Source organism: Coregonus lavaretus (genome assembly GCF_964263955.1).
Source record: "Coregonus lavaretus genome assembly, chromosome: 13".
NCBI lineage: Eukaryota > Metazoa > Chordata > Actinopteri > Salmoniformes > Salmonidae > Coregonus > Coregonus lavaretus.
This window is the reverse complement of record NC_140000.1, coordinates 17,162,143-17,182,735: the sequence shown is the minus strand read 5'-3', so window position 1 is coordinate 17,182,735 and position 20,593 is coordinate 17,162,143. Positions and strand designations below refer to the sequence as shown.

The 20,593-nt window shown below is 41.2% G+C and overlaps 2 protein-coding genes across 2 annotated transcripts in view; both read left to right on the top strand.

Annotated features, from left to right (window-relative positions):
• The window catches only part of LOC311139839 (LIM domain-containing protein 1-like), a 36,398-nt gene extending 31,617 nt beyond the window's left edge, over positions 1–4,781 (top strand). The window contains exons 7-8 of the mRNA XM_084174815.1: positions 3,210–3,278; positions 4,389–4,781. Of these exons, the coding sequence (XP_084030941.1) occupies positions 3,210–3,278; positions 4,389–4,532 (213 nt within the window). The 3' untranslated portion in view covers positions 4,533–4,781. The remainder of the gene's footprint in view (positions 1–3,209; positions 3,279–4,388) is intronic.
• Positions 4,782–7,745: 2,964 nt separating this feature from the next.
• LOC311139799 (phosphatidylinositol-3-phosphatase SAC1-B-like) lies at positions 7,746–19,713 on the top strand (the record flags this gene model as incomplete). Its single annotated transcript, XM_084174755.1, is given in 20 exon segments — positions 7,746–7,787; positions 7,791–7,814; positions 7,818–7,864; positions 8,975–9,072; positions 9,350–9,424; positions 9,562–9,689; positions 10,448–10,597; positions 10,788–10,847; positions 10,962–10,995; positions 11,688–11,789; positions 13,327–13,499; positions 13,672–13,820; positions 14,009–14,107; positions 14,280–14,418; positions 14,930–14,999; positions 15,198–15,270; positions 15,918–16,011; positions 16,128–16,220; positions 16,358–16,415; positions 16,653–19,713. Coding segments are annotated over 20 exon segments (1,845 nt in total). The 3' UTR covers positions 16,790–19,713.
• Between the last annotated feature and the right edge of the window lie 880 nt (positions 19,714–20,593).

The following is a 20,593-nucleotide window of genomic DNA, read 5'->3' as shown; positions in this document are numbered from 1 at the left end:
CTGAGCTGAAGCAATAAACCAACCTGATAGCAGACCTGGGAACATCTCTTGTTGTAATGGCTGCCATAGTTACACGCAGGTCAGCAGACCCCCCCCCCACCCCCCCCCAAAATGTTTATTTATTTAGTGCTTGATTGAGCTGGCGCAATGGAACCAATGGAATTGTCCCAAAAGAGCAAACTCAGCCGATCTGGCACTCCATTCAGGCTCAATCAAACTATCAAAGTATCTGAAAGAGCACTATTTGAACCAGAGGCCAGACTATGATACCAGCCACTGAGGTCTAGATTTAGGGCTGGGCTTCTATTTGAGACCTCTGTGTGTAGGCCTACATGGGGTGGTTTTGGGAGCGGTGTTAGTTGCATTTTTCGGTGTGTGATTCAGATGCAGGCACTGCACCCTACGCCTCACTCAGTGCATGACTGTTGCCCTTAACGTTATCCCTCCCTCTTAAATGTTTTTCCAAAATTAGAGTTGACTCTACAGGAATGTTGCCCCTCCTCACTGAGGCTGGAAGGGTAGAATTCAGAGCAGGGGGTAGTTTGTGTTACACCTGCATGTACGTTGTCATGAAAAAGGCCAGATAAATTCCTGCCTACTAGCAGGTGGTTTGTAGAAGGGACCACAGTACAGTACAAGGGGGAGAGTTTAGAATAGCTTTTATTTAACGTGTATAACTGCTTTTAAATTAGTTGATAGATAGCAGAACATCTTCCATATACCCTCCTGCTGATAGTATTTGGCTGATATAGAATATAAGAAGTCAGTTAGCTGAAAAGTTAATTATATCATAATGTCCATTCTGACAAGCCTTACTTTATTATCGCTTAACAATGATATATAACCACATGACCATGATGAATAGCTTGTGTGATGATGGTAATAATTGGTGAAAGTCTGATACATACTGAACATTCCAGCTGTAGTACCTGCCCTCTGAAGCTGTAGCAGGCTGAACCCAGACTGTCTATCAGAAGCTGACTGTTGCTTTAGCCTTGGTCTTTGACACCTGGCTGTTTTCTCAGGTGAAGGTTCACAGTACTGTCCAGAATGCTGGTGTTGGCCAAAGGACAAGTTTCTACAGAGCTACCATCTTGCCAATCTTGGCCTATTAGTAGGCCTATTTCAAATGCTGTAGTTTGTAAAGGTTGGAAGTAAAAGGACACAAATGGATGTCCCAAAAGAGCAAACTCAGCCAATCTGGCACTCCATTCAGGCTCAATCAAACTATCAAAGTATCTGAAAGAGCACTATTTGAACCAGAGGCCAGACTATGACACCAGCCACTGAGGTCTAGATTCAGGGCTGGGCTTCTATTTGAGACCTCTGTGTGTAGGCCTACATGGGGTGGTTTTGGGAGCGGTGTTAGTTGCATTTTTCGGTGTGTGATTCAGATGCAGGCACTGCACCCTACGCCTCACTCAGTGCATGACTGTTGCCCTTAACGTTATCCCTCCCTCTTAAATGCTGTAGTTTGTAAAGGTTGGAAGTAAAAGGACACAAATGGAATTGTCCCAAAAGAGCAAACTCAGCCGATCTGGCACTCCATTCAGGCTCAATCACACTATCAAAGAGCACTATTTGAACCAGAGGCCAGACTATAAAGGTTGGAAGTAAAAGGACACAAATGGATGTCAGGATAAAGCCTAGTTAGCTAGCCTGCTGGTTGATATATCAGCAGTAATTAGCTTACTGTACCTGTTAGCAAAAATCAGGCTAAATGACAAAGCAATGGACTATAACGGAAAGGGATCATTTTATCAATGGACGCTCAGCATGTAAAAACAAATGTACTGTAGGCTATCTAAGGAGCTCAACAGTCCTCTCTGAAGGTGGAGATCTCAAGGTAGTGGTGGTCAATCTATCATTTGAGTGTTGACTTCTGTCATTGTTATGATTATGTCACTGATGGATTCCATAATTTTGGTGTTGTGACATCATAATACATGCTATTACAGGCACAGCATTACATATAGGTCGTTGTCAATAGAACATCACAATAAGATGTAGAGTGTTTGATTTGTCTGCTGGGGGGCAAGGAGTCATTTCAGATACGTGAGGGTAGCCTCATGATATCTCTCAATATTGGCCACCATTAATTTGATATTTGGGTGATCTGAAATAAAAGTGAATTATACCTGACAAGGATGAGTGGTTTAAGTTAATTTCCCGTCCTTTGTGGGCTCTGCCTGTCAAACAGCAGAAGGGTGCATTTGCCGATGTACTGTTAACTGATCATGTTTACTTTGCAAGCTACCGGTAGAAACTTTGTACAGTTGGCGAAACATAGTGGTAATTACCTAATGTAATTTTTTCTCTAACCAATGTAGGCCTACTAGTGAAGTTAGCTAACATTATCCCCTCTTCAACAGCTAGCTACATGCCAAATGGATAGGCTACCCTCACGTATCTGAAAATACATGATCAATTGATGTTTACTGATCATGAAAAGCATACAGTTACTTGCCGTATAACTCTGATGATAGAGCTAAATGTGGAATAATTGTAAATGTGTAGTTCCGACTATGTTCTACAAGAGGTGATATTAAAACCAAATAGTTATAACATTTATTTAACAACCCCTTGAAAACCGCATGTCGTTGTCAATGGTTTTAGCAGGCAAATTGAACGCTCTGCACCTTGTGACGTTTTATTAATAACAACCTATAGAATCCCATTTGAATAGGATCTCTTTGGTTACAGGACTCTGATTGGCTGACGCATTTCCCACTGTCACCTGCACCTGCACAATATGAAAAGTGCACTGAATTGAATGCACTCTGTTACTGCCAAAATTGACTTATGGTTTTGAACATTAAAAAGAATACAAAAAACTTTGCTGACAACTACTGAGGAAAAATGTACTTACTATGACTGTAATATGTGTTTGTCTCACCCATATAATCATTTAATAGGATCTTTATGGTCTCACCTAGCTATCTTAAGATGCACTAACTATAAATGGCTCTGGATAAGAGAGGCTGCTAAATGTCAAGACATTATAATATATTTTTTACTTTAAAAAGTCCACTGAACAGAGCCACCTGTCATATGTTTCTCCCATACCTGACATTGGCCGTATCAAAAATGTGAGAGTTGTCCGGGCCAAGCACGCCATGTTTAATTGTTTTAAATGAACCGATGCAGCCTATACTGATAGACACTGGGGTTCAGTGGACACTGAAAAGGCTGTCTGTTTGTCTCCACAGGGCTCTGATGAAACCATCCGAGTGGTATCCATGGATAAAGACTACCACGTGGAGTGCTATCACTGTGAGGTAGGTAAACATTAAGATACAAATTCGCTTGTTGTTTTCCAATATCCTTGTAGAGACTGGATGTTCTGTGTTGTTGGTGACAAGACTAAATGTTAAAGCTGTCATCTTAGTAAGTATATCCACTATAAAACGCCTCATTATTTCTCTACATGAATGCGCTTAAATACCAGGGGGTAGATCCTATACCATATGTCAGCCTTCTCATCATATCAAGAACTCCCTATTTCAGTCATCATTTAGTCTTTTAAAATAAACGTTAGAGAGATTTGGTTCGGGGTTCTGCGGTTAGTCGTCATAAAGTAAACAGAATTTAAAAGGAAAAAGTGTCGGGAGAATAGTCTCACTTCGCATGGTCACATATTCTGGAAAGCTATTTACTGCACACAGACCATAGACATGGTGGTCCCAGTGCTTAATTACAGTCTTGGTACTAATTGCGAGCTAGAAAGAGGAGCTCAAGCACATGCTAATTTGCTTTGCTCGTCAATACTGTCTGATGATTCTCCTCAAGTGCCTCTTCTCCTGACTCCCGCCTCAATAGCATTTGATTGGCATATGGAGTTCTGAGAGCACTTGAAAACAAACAGCAGTGAGCCGTGTGGAGACGAGAGCTTTTGAGCGATCTCTCTCTCTGAATTGCTCCACTGTGGAAGCCAGATAAACAATTAAAAGGAGTGGAGAGCATGCCAAGAGTGTGCAAAGCTGTCATCAAGGCAAAGGGTGGCTATTTGAAGAATCTCAAATATAACATATATTTTGATTTGTTTAACACTGTTTTGGTTACTACATGATTCCATATGTGTTATTTCATAGTTTTGATGTCTTCACTATTATTCTACAATGTAGAAAATAGTAAAAATAAAGAAAAACCCTGGAATGAGTAGGTGTGTCCAAACCTTTGCTGGTACTGTATGTATTTTAAATCAGCATTTTGAATACAAATTTAGCAGTTCAGATCCCATAGAATCGGATAGATGTAGATGGAATCACATAGATGTAATTCTATGTAAATGTTATGTAAATAAACAAAAACCTTTTGGGGTAATGTTCAAGTGTTATTAGATTTATTTAAAGGCTTTTCCCTTCTCATCCCCCTGTGTTGGTCTGTAGGACTGTCAGATGGAGCTGAATGACGAGGAGGGGCACCGCTGCTACCCGCTAGACGGCCACCTCCTCTGCCACGCCTGCCACCTGAAGCACATCGAGCCGGGCTGCGCCTCGCCCACCGCTGCCTCCTACCAGCACCAGTTCTAGTCCTAGGATCTAGTGCATGGTGCCACCAGGTGGCCCTCTGAACTAACTGCCAATAACCAACCACAACCAATCTGCCCAAAAAAGCTGTCTATAATGGTTGGAATGATAATGTATGCCTTTACTGTACATCTCTGATAGGGTTAATTGTGCGATTGGTTGATTGATTGATTGATTGCGTGTGTGTGTGTGTGTGTGCATGTAAATGAGATAGACCTGTTATTATTTTTTATGTAAAAATCTATTTCTCTATTGAAGACATTGTTTATTAGTTGTAAGGTGTTGAACTTTCATCTGACACGAATGTTAATAATCTGGAAATAACAAACTTTTTATCCTATATATATATATATATATATATATATATATATATATATATATATATATACCAATGCCAAAGCACAGTTATATTTTGATGACTGATACCAAAACAATTAAGCATGGAATTATAACAATACAATTTATAGTCTCAGTTAGGTGCATTTTGTGTAAATAAGTATACATTTCATGTGCTTGTGTAAATATCTTGATCTTCATTTTCCCCTTTGTGTGCCATCAATTTCAGTTGCTCAGTTTTAATCAATGTATTTGTAGATACTGATACAGTAGAAATAGTTTGCATAGCTTAATAGAGAAATGTCCCAATTTTGTTGTATGTCTCTGTGTGTGGGTTATGAAGGTGTTTCCCCATTACATTTTATACTAGAAATACTTTCCTTCCTCATTTTAGTTAATATACAGGCAGTGTCTAGAAAGTCAAAGTTAGCATTTTAATACACAAACTGTACAGGGTCCCTTATCATTCCATGTCAGTGGGAATCATGTTGTATTAGTATTACATTTCTATTGTTAAATTAACCCTGGATGTTCTGTTCCCAACACTGATACTGGGTTAATATTCTTAATGTCCTCTGTCACACACCACTCCTAGAATATACTTTCTATTGCATTATTAACCCAAATATGTCAGTTATGTTATGTCCGAGTGCTGCACCCAAAGCCAACAGTGTTTCCAAAATCCCTGCACACAATTACCACCTAAGTAGGTAGATTGCTAGGTTGATTCTATTCCAATAAACCCCTGAATGAAATATCTATGAACAACCCCTGATAACCCATTTTGGTTTGCAGTGATAAAAAAAGTGACTCTAAATGATTAAGTTTCAGTAGGCTCAGTCTATCATATTTCATGCTTTATTATATTTATGCTTGTTTTTAAAAATGTCAATGATCATTAATCACTTGTTCAAAGTACATGAAGTATGTGAAGTATTCCAGTAGCTTACTGTATTTAAAAATGATTTGAGAGATGTCCATATGAAATATATAAAACTAAAAAAATGCATTGTAATAGATTGTCAAATTGGCTGTCTCTTCTTCATGATCAAGTAGCCTATGTACAACAAAAGCATTTGCACACCTGTAGTAGGTATATCTTTACACAGGTATTTAGGATAATCCAAATAAGTGTAGCCTTAAAGGGCCAATCAGCAGTTACAACGATGGACCACCCATACACAAAAATGTATGCACGCATGACTGTAAATCGCTTTGGATAAAAGCGTCTGCTAAATGGCATATTATTATTATTATTATTATAACAAAGTGTCCTCCCCACCACTGTTTCAGTAAAAAAATGAGGGATTGGGCTGGAGAAATGTAATCCCTCTCATATTCATAGCTATGGATGGAAAATTATAGTTTTATCCATGTTTTGAGGCTATACAGTGTTTGTTCACATTTACTTTGTTTACAAACATTGAGTAAAACAAGTTTATGTTTTGGGTTCTGATGGGGTCCGACAGTTAAACTAAATTCATGAGGCATTTATAAATTATATTCTTCAAGAATCAATGGGTACCAAGCATTAGTTTATGGATATAGCAACTGCTGATTGCCCCTTTAAGGCTATTAGGACACACAAAAACATATAAAATACAAAAGTTTGATCAACTGTAATATGTGCAGTAACGTTAGGCCAGACAGCAATGTTTTTTCAACAAACTCGCGGCAGGGCAGATTTTTTTTCAGTAGCCCCTAGGCGAGGAAAAGGTCCGAATCAGAGGAACCGAGTCAGTCAAGAGTTGAACTCAATCAAACAACTCATGATCCCATCGAAACAGAGAACCATGCCTTCATCATGACAACAAACAACCTATGGGTTATGGAGGACTAAAAGTGCCACAATTAAATAAATAAATACACCATTAAATAATTACTTAAATGTGTCATTAATTAATTAAAATTAGAATTAAATACATAAATGTGTTATTAAATGTGTCATTAATTAATTCAAATACCGATTCATTTTATGTAAAATACATATATAATAATTTCACTATTTACATTTACATTTCATGGTCCTGCGTTGGAGTGCTTCCTGAATTACTTAAAACTGTCAAACTGACCCATCAAAAGTTGGTAGGCGGAACCTAACGCCTGATTGGTTACCCTCTGCATCAAGCCAAGACAAATCAATTCCGGATAATGTCAGCAGGTCCTGCTTCTACATCCTCTGCTAAGTTTAAAATGTCTCTAACCAACTCCCTGGAAAGTTCACGGAGATCCTCCATTGTCTCTATCCAGGTTGGCCTACTCTACTTCAGACCAAAGCAATGGATCAGACTAGATTCGCGTTAGCCCCGCCCACTGACTTTGATGGGTCAGTTTGACAGTTTTAAGTAATTCATGAATCACTGCAATGCAGGATCATGAAATGTAAATGTAAATAGTGAAATAATTATATATGTATTTTACATAAAATGAATCGGTATTTGAATTAATTAATGATACATTTAATTACACATTTATGTATTTAATTCTAATTTTAATTAATTAATGACACATTTAAGTAATTATTTAATGGTGTATTTATTTATTTAATTGTGGCACTTTTAGTCCTCCATAATGGGTTAATTTTAGGAGAAATGTAAAAAATCCGAGAAGATCCGGAGAGAAAAATGAACCGAGCTAGCCAGGAGTCGAACCTAGAATCTTCTGATCCGTAGTCAGACGCGTTATCCATTGCGCCACTAGCCCGCTGAAAACAGCACAGGGACTGTCGTTCTATAAAGTTTTCATGCTCTGATATGAGGAATCGTACAGTAATAGTACGATTAATAAACTGTAACTTTGATTAAATAATGTATTTTTGTGTGCTACATAATATGTTGCTGCCTATAGTTTATCATAGTTTGCTAATTTACTACGATCTAAATGTCCGACTCTGGACGCGAACTCCGGTCCAGCCATTTACAATGATGTGCACATTCATTGACACGTCACTAGGTCAGACCTCCTCTAAAGATGGCGACCGCCTACGAGAGCTTCAACCTGTAAGTCTTGAAAATATATATCGTTTTCAGTCTTTTATTTTCAGAAGCTAGCTACTGCAACTTTTCTGGAAAAAATGCCATATTTTGACGAGAGAAAATAGTCGTAGGTGTAAGACTAGCGTTAGCTAGCATATGATAAGCTCGCATCCGCTACAAGACCATGGTGCTTGCCTATGGAGCAGTGAGGGGAACGGCACCTCTGTACCTTCAGGCTCTGATCAGTCCCTACACCCAAACGAGGACATTGCGTTCATCCACCTCTGGCCTGCTGGCTCCCCTTCCTCTGCGGAAGCACAGCTCCCGCTCAGCCCAGTCAAAACTGTTCGCTGCTCTGGCACCCCAATGGTGGAACAAGCTCCCTCACGACGCCAGGACAGCGGAGTCACTCACCACCTTCCGGAGACATTTGAAACCCCACCTCTTTAAGGAATACCTGGGATAGGATAAAGTATTCCTTCTAACCCCCCCCCCCCCCCCCCCCCCCCAAATTGTAAAGTGGTTATCCCACTGGCTATAGGGTGAACGCACCAATTTGTGAGTCGCTCTGGCTAAGAGCGTCTGCTAAATGACGTTAATGTGCCCTTGAGCAAGGCACTTAACCCTAATTGCTCCTGTAAGTCGCTCTGGTTAAGAGCGTCTGCTAAATGACTAAAATGTAAATGTAAATGATAAGCTAGCTAGCTAACATTCAACTGCAATTACTGGCTGCAGTCATTCGTATGCGGGATTTGTTTCAGTTTACAGTACTGTAACTAGCTTACAGTTATGTCAAGGATGTGTAGTTGTGTTGTCTGTAACAGTACTTATCTAGCTATCTGCCTTTCGATTGAATGAGTGGTAGAATGCAATCGATCTGGTTGATGAAGCAGCTAACTAACTAGACAATACAGTTAGCTTAGCTTAGCTGTTAACGTTAGTTAGCCTGAGCCAGCTAGCGAGTAGCTAGTATGTGTGAGCTGGTGGTGACGTTAGCTACTAACTAAGTTGAGCTTTGCCAAATCAAGCCAATGTTTTCCCTATGTATAAGGCGCGGTTCACAATGCCAGATGTTCGTCTACCAAGGTCACTGATTTTGTATCTCCATCCTCTGTGCCCACTCTCCCCCCATAGGCACACTACCCCAGAGAAGTTTTACATTGAGGCTTGTGATGACGGCTCCAATGATGTCCTGTCCATTGACAGGGTGTCCACAGAAATGATCGTCACCGGTATGTTGAGTAGGCCTATGTTAGACTGTGTGTGTTATCATGGCATGATGCTGTCTTATGCTGACCAAAGTCAATGGTGGTTTGTGATCATAAAGGCAATGAAAAAATGATGTGGCTCAGTTGGTAGAGCATGGTGCTTGCAACTGCAGGGTTGTGGGTTTGATTCCCACGGGGGACCAGTATGAAAATGTATGCACTCACTACTGTATGTCGCTCTGGATAAGAGTGTCTGCTAAATGACTAAAATGTTAAAAATGATGATGGTTTGTCCCTCTAGTGAGGAAGGACATTCCTCCCCTTGCGGTCACCAGGCCAATATGTGGCATCATGGGAACTATCCGTTTGGTGGCAGGTAGGTTCAGTCTTACACTCTGTCAACAAGAGTCAGTTCAGACTCTTCAGTAAAATTGTCCATTGAGAAGACTTTACCTGTGTATTACACAGTGTTTACTTTAGTGACACCTGTGCCCCTCTGCCTACCCTCCCCAGGCACGTACCTCATCGTTATCACAAAGAAGAAGAAGGTGGGTGACCTGTTGGGCCATGCCATGTGGAAGGCTATGGACTTTGACGTTATCTCCTACAAGAAGACTGTGCTGCACCTGACAGACAACCAGGTAGGGAGGTGTGAGTTGGGGCCCCAGTGCCAGCCCACAAGTCCACAGTCATGTAGAGCCTGGGTGCATATCAGGCCAAGAGCGTTTCACAATGATTCCTTGTTAATGACAGTGGGTTGTTTTGATGTGGATGCTGACGAGTCGAAACCCTAGCCTGATACTCTGGGTTATTTTTCTAAGATTAGCTAGCTGCTGAAGTCACTTGCCTTCGCTACTGTATGTGACCAATACGAAAGAAGCATAATGAACTGAGAATGCTAGGCATCTGAGCTGACATAGATGCCATGTGTTGAATTGGCTATGGAGCCGGTCAACGACAGACAGTGTGTCTGTAGACAGTCAAGTGTATGTGAAGGGCAAAGCTGTCTGTCAGTCAGAGAACGAGACCCCTTCTCACAGACAGAACAAGTACTGCTTTCAGACAGTGTCATCATCATGTAGCTGTTACAAGAACACTCTGTTCTGTCCCCAAGTCTAGACAAGTGTGTCTCTATTAGTGGGCATCTCTATGTTGGCTTCTAGTTGCAATACTGGTGGAGGAGATGTTATTTTTTATATATATATATATATCAATTTAGATTCCTTGTATATATTATTTTATACAAATAGTGGTAATCCGATACTGTCTAACCATCGTTCCACCTAATTTCTGTTTTTCTTTCCTTCTTCAACCTGCCTCCTGAGCACTCAACTTCGACCTCTTTTCTTTCCTTCTTCAACCTGCCTCCTGAGCTATCTTTGACCTCTGACCCCATCAGATGCAGGACAACAAAGCCTTCTTGTCCATGATCAACAGTGTTCTGCTCACAGACGGCTTCTACTTTGCCACAGACTACGACCTGACCCACACCCTACAGAGACTGGCCAACACCAGCCCTGAGTTCCAGGAGATGAGCCTGCTGGAAAGGGTGAGAGAATGAGTGGATGGAAAGAGAGATATAGAGGGAGGAAAATAGTGTAAAAACTTGTTTATATTTGGAGATACTCATTAAAACACGAGTAATGTGTTTGTACTTGTGTCCTATACAGATGCAGGGCATGCGGAAACACGTCGAATGGTATTATAAAGATTTGTTGTTTTCTTGCCCTCGTTTCTAGGCAGATCAACGGTTTTTGTGGAATGGTCACCTGTTGAGAGAATTCATGGCACAGCCAGAGGTAAGGACAGAAATGACACATGTTAACCACTTCTGGTAAATATAAAATGAATGCGCTCCAGTACAGGTCTTATGATCTTTCTAAACTGCATTGTCTCTGATCTTCTCTTGACAGCTGCACAGGTTTGCTTACCCAGTTGTCCATGGCTGTATCCTTTCATGTTTTTTTGTTGTTGCAAACTCCAGATGAAGACTTTTCCCGCTCTTCAGTTCTCATAAACAGGAAGACCTCATTACCACTTCTTGTAAGACAACAAATATTGCCCATGTGAGATATGTAATTCACGTGGCGGTTGTTTAGAGTGACTGAACTGTTAAACAGCATTGCAGTTTAAACCCTGTAATCTGTCATTGGTTGGAAATCTACCCTTGATGTGATCAGTTGCACGTGTGCACAACACACTAGATCACATGGTCATTTTCACATTCATATTTCCCCTTGAGCCTTGGGGTTTAGCTGTCTGAGTGGCTTGGATGTAAAGCAGCTAGTGATTACACTGGATTAGTCTTGTCATTCTTTTCCCTGAGAAAAACTTGGAAAACTGTTTGACAGACCATGTATATCAGTAGAAGTGAACTTGTGGTTTGCTCCTTTAGCCACAAGGGGGAGCTAGAGATTCATATAGGTCGTATTAAAATTGAGAAATTAGGGATATTGTATTTACAGACAATGGAAAGTGGATCCATTGACATAATATGATGAAGCCCACATTTCTAAGCATCACAACACTCCCAACTCCAAAGCATTTTCTGAAAAGGAGGCAAAGAAAGGTTGAATTCAGAAGGTAAAGTTAGGCTTTAAAGGTTAAGACTGTGCTATCCCTAACCACGTGTTGTCCAGTCATCATTATGAAGTCCTGCTGCATCAATGGGAAGATCTTTGACTGGAACATCATCTCCAGGCGGAGCTGCTTCAGGGCTGGAGTACGCTACTACGTCAGAGGTGACTGACTCCACATCCACCAGCATGTCTAACTGGAGCTTTCTGACTAGAGCAGGGATGATGGACAATCTTTTCATTTTTTCATTTCATTTTTATTTTCATTTTTAGTCATTTAGCAGACGCTCTTATCCAGAGCGACTTACAGGAGCAATTAGGGTTAAGTGCCTTGCTTAAGGGCACATCGACAGATTTTTCACCTAGTCGGCTTGGGGATTAGAACCAGCGACCTTTCGGTTACTGGCACAACGCTCTTACCCACTAAGCTACCTGCCGCCCGCTACCTGCCGCCCCATTTTCCACAGTGGACCGGTGTGGGTGCAGGCAAACAGTAATACATACATCTGAGTCAAATAGGCTCCGTTTACACAGGCAGCCCAATTCTGTTATTTTTGTCACTAATTGGCCTTTTGACCAATCACATCAGCTCTGAAAAAGATCTGATGCGAAAAGATCTGATGTGATTGGTCAAAAGACCAGTTAGTGGAAAAAATATCAGAATTGGGCTGCCTGTGTAAACACAGCCTTAGTCAACTAGTCAGTCCCCAGCTAGCACATTTGGTTCCTTTTGAAGTTGTGGGAACATACGTTTTTGGTTTCACATTGGTTCTGGGAACGAAGCCATACGTTTCCTGAGTGGTAAAACAGAGCTTTTTTTTTAAAAACGTTCTGAGAACGGAAGTAAACATGTTGCCTGTTATGGGAAGATACTTTTTTTTGTTTGCAGGGAGGTTATGAGAACGTTTTACTATGGTTCCCTGAAAGTTTTCCTGGGAGGTTTTATTAACGTGATGAGAATGGATATTATAGGTTATTTGAAGGTAATTAAATAACGTTCTGAGCAAATGTTTCAATAAGACTTTTAACACTGCGATCTTAGTTTGGGTTAACTGTTTTTAGCACAGATAGGACACATGGAAATTCATATGCTTAGGCATTAATCATGCAAACACTTTTCTTTTTTTATTGTGGCAAGGTGTCAGGGAGATTTGAACCTATGCTGTTCTGTTCTCGATCCATGTAATTAGTCCACTGCGCCATCAGGATGGAGCTAGTGTGCCATATATTTTTTTACAAATACAAAGCTGTTCATTTTAGTCTATAATTAATATTATTCCCAATGTCAAACCACTTGGAGAACGTTCCTAGGACATTACAAACATTGAAATTCAGTGTAACTTTTAGGAAATGTCAAGTTCCTTAAATGTGCTGAGAATGATCCAAAGCCAAGCGACTATCCTGCACCATTCCCAGAAAGTTGTGGGAAGGTTGTTTGCAAAATAACCATAGGACAACCACACTCTCAACAAGCTCTAAGAAATATGGTTCTCAGAACCTTATATGCTAGCTGGGTCTTCAATCAATATTTTGATTAGTGGAATCAGGTGTTTTACAGCTGGTTGGAACGAAACCCTGCACACACACCAGCCCTTTGCAGATAATATTGGGCTAGTCCACTTCTTATATGTTTACTGTCAAACACTCCTCACTCTGACCACTCTGAGACGCATGATTACATAATGTCTATTTGGTCCTTCAGGCATCGACTCAGAGGGTCATGCAGCTAACTTTGTGGAGACAGAGCAGATTGTCCAGTACAACGGGGGCAAGGCCTCATTCGTACAGACCCGAGGCTCCATCCCCTTCTACTGGTCCCAAAGACCCAACCTCAAGTACAAACCAAAACCTCAGATCAGCAAAACCATCGACCATGTAAACTACCTGTTACAATATTCATATAATTTGAAATGATATTTCATATTCAAATGTAAAAACATTTTAATGCACAGTAGTAGTAATTTAATTACAGTAGAGGTATGTGATATTGAGTATTACTATACTGAGTCATACATTCTTTCTTACCTTTACTGTCCTGCTTTCACAGCTGGATGGCTTCCAACGGCATTTTGACTCGCAGATCATCATTTATGGAAAGCAAGTGATTTTAAATCTGATCGACCAGAAAGGCTCAGAGAAGCAGTTGGAACAGGCCTTTGACAAAATGGTGTCCAGCTTGGGCAACGGCATGGTTAAGTAAGGACTATAGCTTTTACCCATCATTCATTCTGATCCCACTATGCACGTCTTCTTCTAACATCATCCATGTCTTTTTTTTAGAGGTTAACGTTCTGTCTAAAGGCATGGAACTCCATATAACCCCTTAAAGAAAATTATTTAGTTGGATTTTACATAACTTTTCTCCCTGTACTGTGCACCTCTAGGTACATAGCGTTTGACTTCCACAAGGAATGCAGTCGGATGAGATGGCATCGCCTGCAGATCTTAGTCGATATGGTGACAGAGATGCAGGATGAGTATGGGTAGGTATTTAGTCTGTTATTCTGTGTTTGTGTACTTTGTTTTTTGGGGGGGTTTCATCTCTGTCTGTGGTTTGCTGATTTGTTTTGTTTTTGTGACAAATGTTATTGTAAAAAGAGCTATATTTAGGAATCAAATTGTTTGATTGATTGGTTGAGTTGATTGGTTGGTCAGGTACTTCCTGGTTGATGTGGATGGGAACGTTCTGGTGCAACAGGAAGGGATGTTCCGCAGTAACTGCATGGACTGTCTGGACCGTACCAACGTCATCCAGAGTCTGCTGGCACGACGCTCACTGCAGTCACAGCTGGAGGTGGGAACCACCAATCAGACATGCCCACACTGACTAGACACGCCCATTACATATAGACACTCCCACTAGTTCTAGACACTCCTACCACATCCATCTAGACCACTGGTGTCAAACTCATTCCACGGAGGGCCAAGTGGCAGTGGGTTTTCTCTCTTCCCTTGTATTTGATTGATGAATTAAGGCCACTAATTAGTAATGAACTCCCCTCATCTGGTTGTCTAGGTCTTAATTGAAAGGAAAAACCAAAAACCAGCAAACACTAGGCCCTCTATGGAATGAGTTTGACATCCCTGATCTATACACTTCCACCACATCTAGACTCACTCTATCTGTCTTTGACATAATGAGCAATGTCGTGGACCTCTCTGTCCCACCATCAGGAGTTTTACTGTTCAATAAAGGTGTAGACCTAGCCAATCCCCTGAATCTGATTGCGACCATCTTGGTTCCGCCTTGCCCCTTATGGTCAGGCCACTGCAGTATCTCACCACACTTCTTTGTTTATCTGCAGCGACTTGGAGTTCTCCACATGGGCCAGAGGATTGAAGATCAGGCCGACTTCGAGAAGATCTACAAAAATGGTTAACCTCAGCTGAAATCTGAACACTTTCCTACCCCTCTGCCAGAATGAGCACATCATTATCTTCCTAATGAGATTATTCCAACACTATGGTTTAACATGATTGAAATCCTCCCCTTTTTCCACTGACTAAATCTGTTTTCTCTTTCTTCCCCCCCCCCATCTCTCCCTTTCCCTCTCTCACCCCTGCTCTCTGCAGCGTGGGCAGACAATGCCAATGCGTGTGCCAAGCAGTACGCTGGCACAGGGGCCTTGAAGACAGACTTCACAAGGTGAGAGAGAGGGGCTCACATGCTTCTTGCTAATCTGGTGATTAGCCAGCTAGGGCACAGGACTGGCTCTCTTCATAGAAACACACTCCATTCCATCAGGAAGTCACCGAGTTCATCTGGCTGTAGGAGGATATTATGGATTCGATTAGAACTTGTCCATTATACAATGACAGAGAACTAGTTGTCTTTCTGCTCGCACAGTACCCATCCCACTGTCAGTCACAACCCACACACACCCATGTAGTTAACTAGTTGTCTTTCTGCTGGCACAGTACCCATCCCACTGTCAGTCACACCCCACACACACCTATGAAATTAACTAGATGTCTTTCTGCTGGCACGGTACCCATCCCACTGTCAGTCACACCCCACACACCCATGAAGTTGGCCATGCATAATTGTCTATGCACTACATCAAAACATTGTACTGGTTTTGGTGATGCATATTGAATGGACTGCTGCCCTTATCTTAGAACATGGAGGATTAGGATGTTTTGCTAGTGACCTTTGTGATAACCAGGATGAAAACTGAGCAAGAGCGTGCTCAGGAAAGGGTGGAGGATGACGACGATGATTATTTGTAGTGTGTGTGAGAGAGATGATTATGACAGTGATGAGTGATGACTGAAGCGGTGCTCATGTCTCAGAACAGGGAAGAGGACACAATGGGGGCTGGTGATGGACGGCTGGAACTCCATGATCAGATACTACAAGAACAACTTCTCAGACGGCTTCAGACAGGTGTGTGTGTGTGCATGTGTGCCAGTTATTAGTCATGTTTTTTGTAAATGTGACTAATAAAAATCCTTGAAGTGTGTGTGGTAACTGATAATTGAGACCTCTCTCCTGATCCCTAGGACTCCATTGATCTGTTCCTGGGTAACTATGCCATTGACGAGGCAGACATGACCACACCCCTTCACGAGCCCAAAGACTGGAAGTTCCTCACGGTGAGATCTGATTGGCTAGGCTTGACCAGTGCTATGTATACTGATTGGCTACATTATGTGTTGGTTTCATTCACAGGCGGTACATTGAGATTCCGTTGTATCTTATTTAATCTCCTGTTTCCCCTCTCCCCCTCTAGTTGCCCATTATCATGGTTGTGGCATTCTCCATGTGTATCATCTGCCTCCTCATGGCTGGTAAGACAGCAGTGGACTCCCTTGTAAATCATGCATCGAATTTGTATGAAAATTCTATTTACACCTGCACTGATCCCAAGTTAGGATTTGGTCCGTAAAGACATTTTGCAGCACTTCATTTTACAATACTGTTTCCACTGGTACTAAACTGGTATTGACTAGGCAAGTATGTGATATCAATGGTACTTTTTCGGTACTTAGTTATTACCCATAGTGACCCTCAGTGTCCCCCCTCAGGTGACACTTGGACGGAGACCCTGGCGTATGTGCTGTTCTGGGGCACAGCTAGCTTCGTGACGGCCGGCGTCATCCTCTTCAACGGTCGGGAGTTCGTAGACGCGCCCAAGCTGGTCCAGAAGGAGAAGATGGACTGAATGTGTGCGTGTGGAAAGCAGTTACGCCCCACAGACTTCTCCTCCTCCACTTCACCTCTCTCTTCTTCATCGTACAACCAGCATCAGCGGGCCTGGAGCCTGTACTGATTACTGACCCATGAGGAAGAGGAAGAGGAGGAGGGTGAGGGTGGGGTGAGAGAAAGGCCATGTGTATGATGTAGTGCTGCGAAGCACACAGAGACTGGCTCTGCACTGGCCTGCTGCTGTCCACACCACTAAGCACAATGTTTGGGCTGGGGCTGGGGAAGATCCCTACCCTAACCTTGTCCATAGACTGACTGTATAAGCTGTAAACTGTCTGGTTTTATGATACAATACCCCACTACGGTAACACAGTGCCCCCGCTGCACGGAATGCATATGAACGGACACTGGCCCTGCTGTGTTGTTGCCACAGCAACCGTGACAAGGGAACTACTTTTTATTTTTTTCTTGCCTTTTTGTCGTCTTTGTTAATTTGTCGCCTTCTAGCTACATCATGTCATATTTGCTCTGTTGGTTGCCATATTGTTTCAGTGTCATTGCCCCTGAGTGGTCGATCTGAACCATGCTAGTGTCTTAGTGTGATAGCTGACCTATGGGGTACCAGTGGCTGTCTGACGGCCCAGCCCAGGCCAAGATCCCATAACTAGCTCACCAATAGTCATGGAGAGAATGTGCTAGCTGGCCAATGGTTGGGGAGAGAATGTTCTAGCTGACCAATAGTCAGATAGAGAATGTGCTAGCTGGCCAATAGTTGGGGAGAGAATGGGCCGAACTGTCTCAATAGGGAACTTTAGTTATGGTGTCCCACCAACATTAATGCCATTGTAACTGGCCATTATATTCCTGCTCACTGCACTTCTGAGTGCACAGACCCTCAAAGGGTTTCACATGAGGATTCCTCTGAGATGTGACGAGAGGGATGTTTGTCTGTGTGGTCTGTCTGGCAGTCTTCCCAGGAATGGAAAGCTTCATGAAACTGCTGGAAAGACAAATCCTCATTAGTTTCTAACAACTAAAAGGTGTGAGAGAGCATCAAACTATATACTATAGTGAGTAGGATCTGTCTTCGACCAGTAGACTGGAAGGCCCAGGCCTAGGCTAATAATGAAGCATGGATTTAAAGGACCAATGCAGCCATTTTAATCTCAATATCAAATCATTTCTGGGTGATTTCATCAAAATTGTCAAAAAGAAAGACAAAAAAGCTTCTTAGCAAATAATTGGGAGTGGTTTTTGGGGAGGGGAAAACTGAACTAGCTGTTATTGGCAGAGAGGTTTGGCACTCTTTCTTATTCGTCTATTAACTAATTTACCATCTGGTGATGTCACCAGGCAGGCCAAAACTCCATCCCACCCAAACAGGCAGAAATGTCAGGCAGTCTTTTCAAACACTAAAAGAGCATTATCATCATTTTCACAGTATTTTTCCAACCTGGAAATATATATAAAACACAGGAAAATCTAGTTTTTGACTGAACTGTGCATTTAAACGAACCAAAGTCTCATGGGGCTTTGGGGACTTAAATGCCACTTGTCCCCTATGACGATTTCTAAGTGTTTTAGTGTCTCTCTGGGTGGGAATGTGAACTGTTGCTCTCTCTTACACAATCTTTCTCTATAATATTTATCCTTTGATTATTGTCTCTGTGCTGAGCTCTTTTAGGCTGTTCTGTAGCACTAGCCCTAAGTCAAATTCTGCTGCCTTACCACAGGTCATTATAAGAGACGGGGTGTTTAGTAGCAGGATTGGGGCCAATTCCATTTCAATTCAGTCAATTCAGGAAGTAGATTCCAATTCACAATTTTAGTCTCATTGAGAACATTTTTAATTGGAATGGGAATTTCAGTTTACTTCCTGCATTGCCTGAATTGAAATTAAACTGAGCCCAACACTGGTGTATAGTGTACATAATCATTACAGGATCACACTTAACTTACCTGCTGTCAGAGTGGCACCTGCTGATCTGAGAATGTTAAGAAAAAAAGTATGTCATATTGTTAATATTAAATTGATTATATTGCCGCTTATGTGTCTTTCTACTTCAACTGTAGTGGTCCAAAATGACAATGAGATAGATTATGTATGTCCTATAACTTTACATGCAGTGGTTCAATAATACATTAGTGTATGGTTACTAGGATAATGCATAAGTCCAGTTATTATGGCCCTGTGTAGCTCAGTTGGTAGAGCATGGCGTTTGCAATGCCAGGGTTGTGGGTTCGATTCCCACGGGGGGCCAGTATGAAAGAAATGTATGCTCTCACTAACTGTAAGTCGCTCTGGATAAGAGCATCTGCTAAATGACTCAAATGTAAAATTATGCTTCTCAAAGCATGCTGAAATGGCTCACTTGCTGTAGCTATAACCCTCGGAACACATCGGATGCCATGCCAATGGACAACAGTACATTCCGCTGTGCATTATCAGCCATAAGCCTATCAAATTCAAGAATCAGCCAGCATAGTGTCTCTTGCTGATCTGTGTTTTTAAACAGATGATTTAGGTGCCATGTAAGCCTAGATACATTTAATGTAATGACAAAGCGTTGTGTGTTTGTAAGAATGATGCGCTAAATGATCAATACAAAAGATGATTGTGCTATTTAAGCCGACTGTCACTGTTTTCACTGATAACTGAGTAATGTTTGAACGGTTTTAGACAATCTTTGTGGTTTGACTGCTTTACCAATGAAAATGGGTTGCTACTGTCAGCTCAATGCAGTATGAAGAAAACAAGCTGAACCACAGTTTTAATTGTTTTATAGGCCTATGTTATTGTCACAAGTTTTTGTTTTGTTTATCAGAGGATTTATTTTGGGGCTGTTATTATCAAGGATATTAATTTGTTATTATTTTGTTTTTTGTCACTGAACATCATTGATGTGTCCAAGAAATGTGTAATAAATGTATCATCAGTCATTCTGTTCCAGTTCCTGATATTTTTCTATAGAAATTGTTATTTTAAACAAAATGTAGCCTATTTATTGTCCATAGTGTTTTCTGGTTTAGTTCAGCTTTATTACGTGACAATATGGAGCATACTATTGGTACCGTAATAAGAAGTAATGTCCTTCCTTATTTCCTTTAGGGGGTAGTTTATGAATGTGTGTAGCAGTCCATTTTAGAAAGTGTATTCTTTATTAGTTAATGGTTAATCATTGTCTGATTTCTTATCAGATAACTTTTATACACTGTATGTAAGGCTTTTATGTTATTGCTTTTATGTTCCTCATAACATCTAGTATTATTATTATTATTATTATTATTATCACTTCTCATCAGCATACACTCATAGTTACTGGTAGCATTGTAGTTCCTCTTGATTCAATTGGCTATGCTGTTTTGCCTTTTTGAAGAGTAATGGTAATTCTACATGGTTGAAGATAGGCTGTCATATCAGCTTTATAACAAAACTCCCCATTATATCCATGTGTCATACAGTCGGCCTACATATCTCTCTACACATGATGTCTTCAACAATGATCCTCACGGAAGTAAAGATCACAGATCATGATCTGTGTTCATTTGTGTTCATGTTTAATTAAATTGAAACTATGAAATTATCCTCAAGGAGGAGATTAAGGAGTTGGCATGCCAAGATCATTGTCATGACATGTGAGCGGGAGTTTTGCATACAATGAGGGATCAAGGATCGATTTTGGAACTAGATGTTCTTACTCTAGTTTGAGGATGTTCATGTACAGCCTGTTTAGCTGGTATTCCCATCATCTAGACCAAGGTTTGTTTTAGAGCGAAAATGATTTGGAAGGAAGGGGGGTGCAAAGGTTTTGAGCCCTGT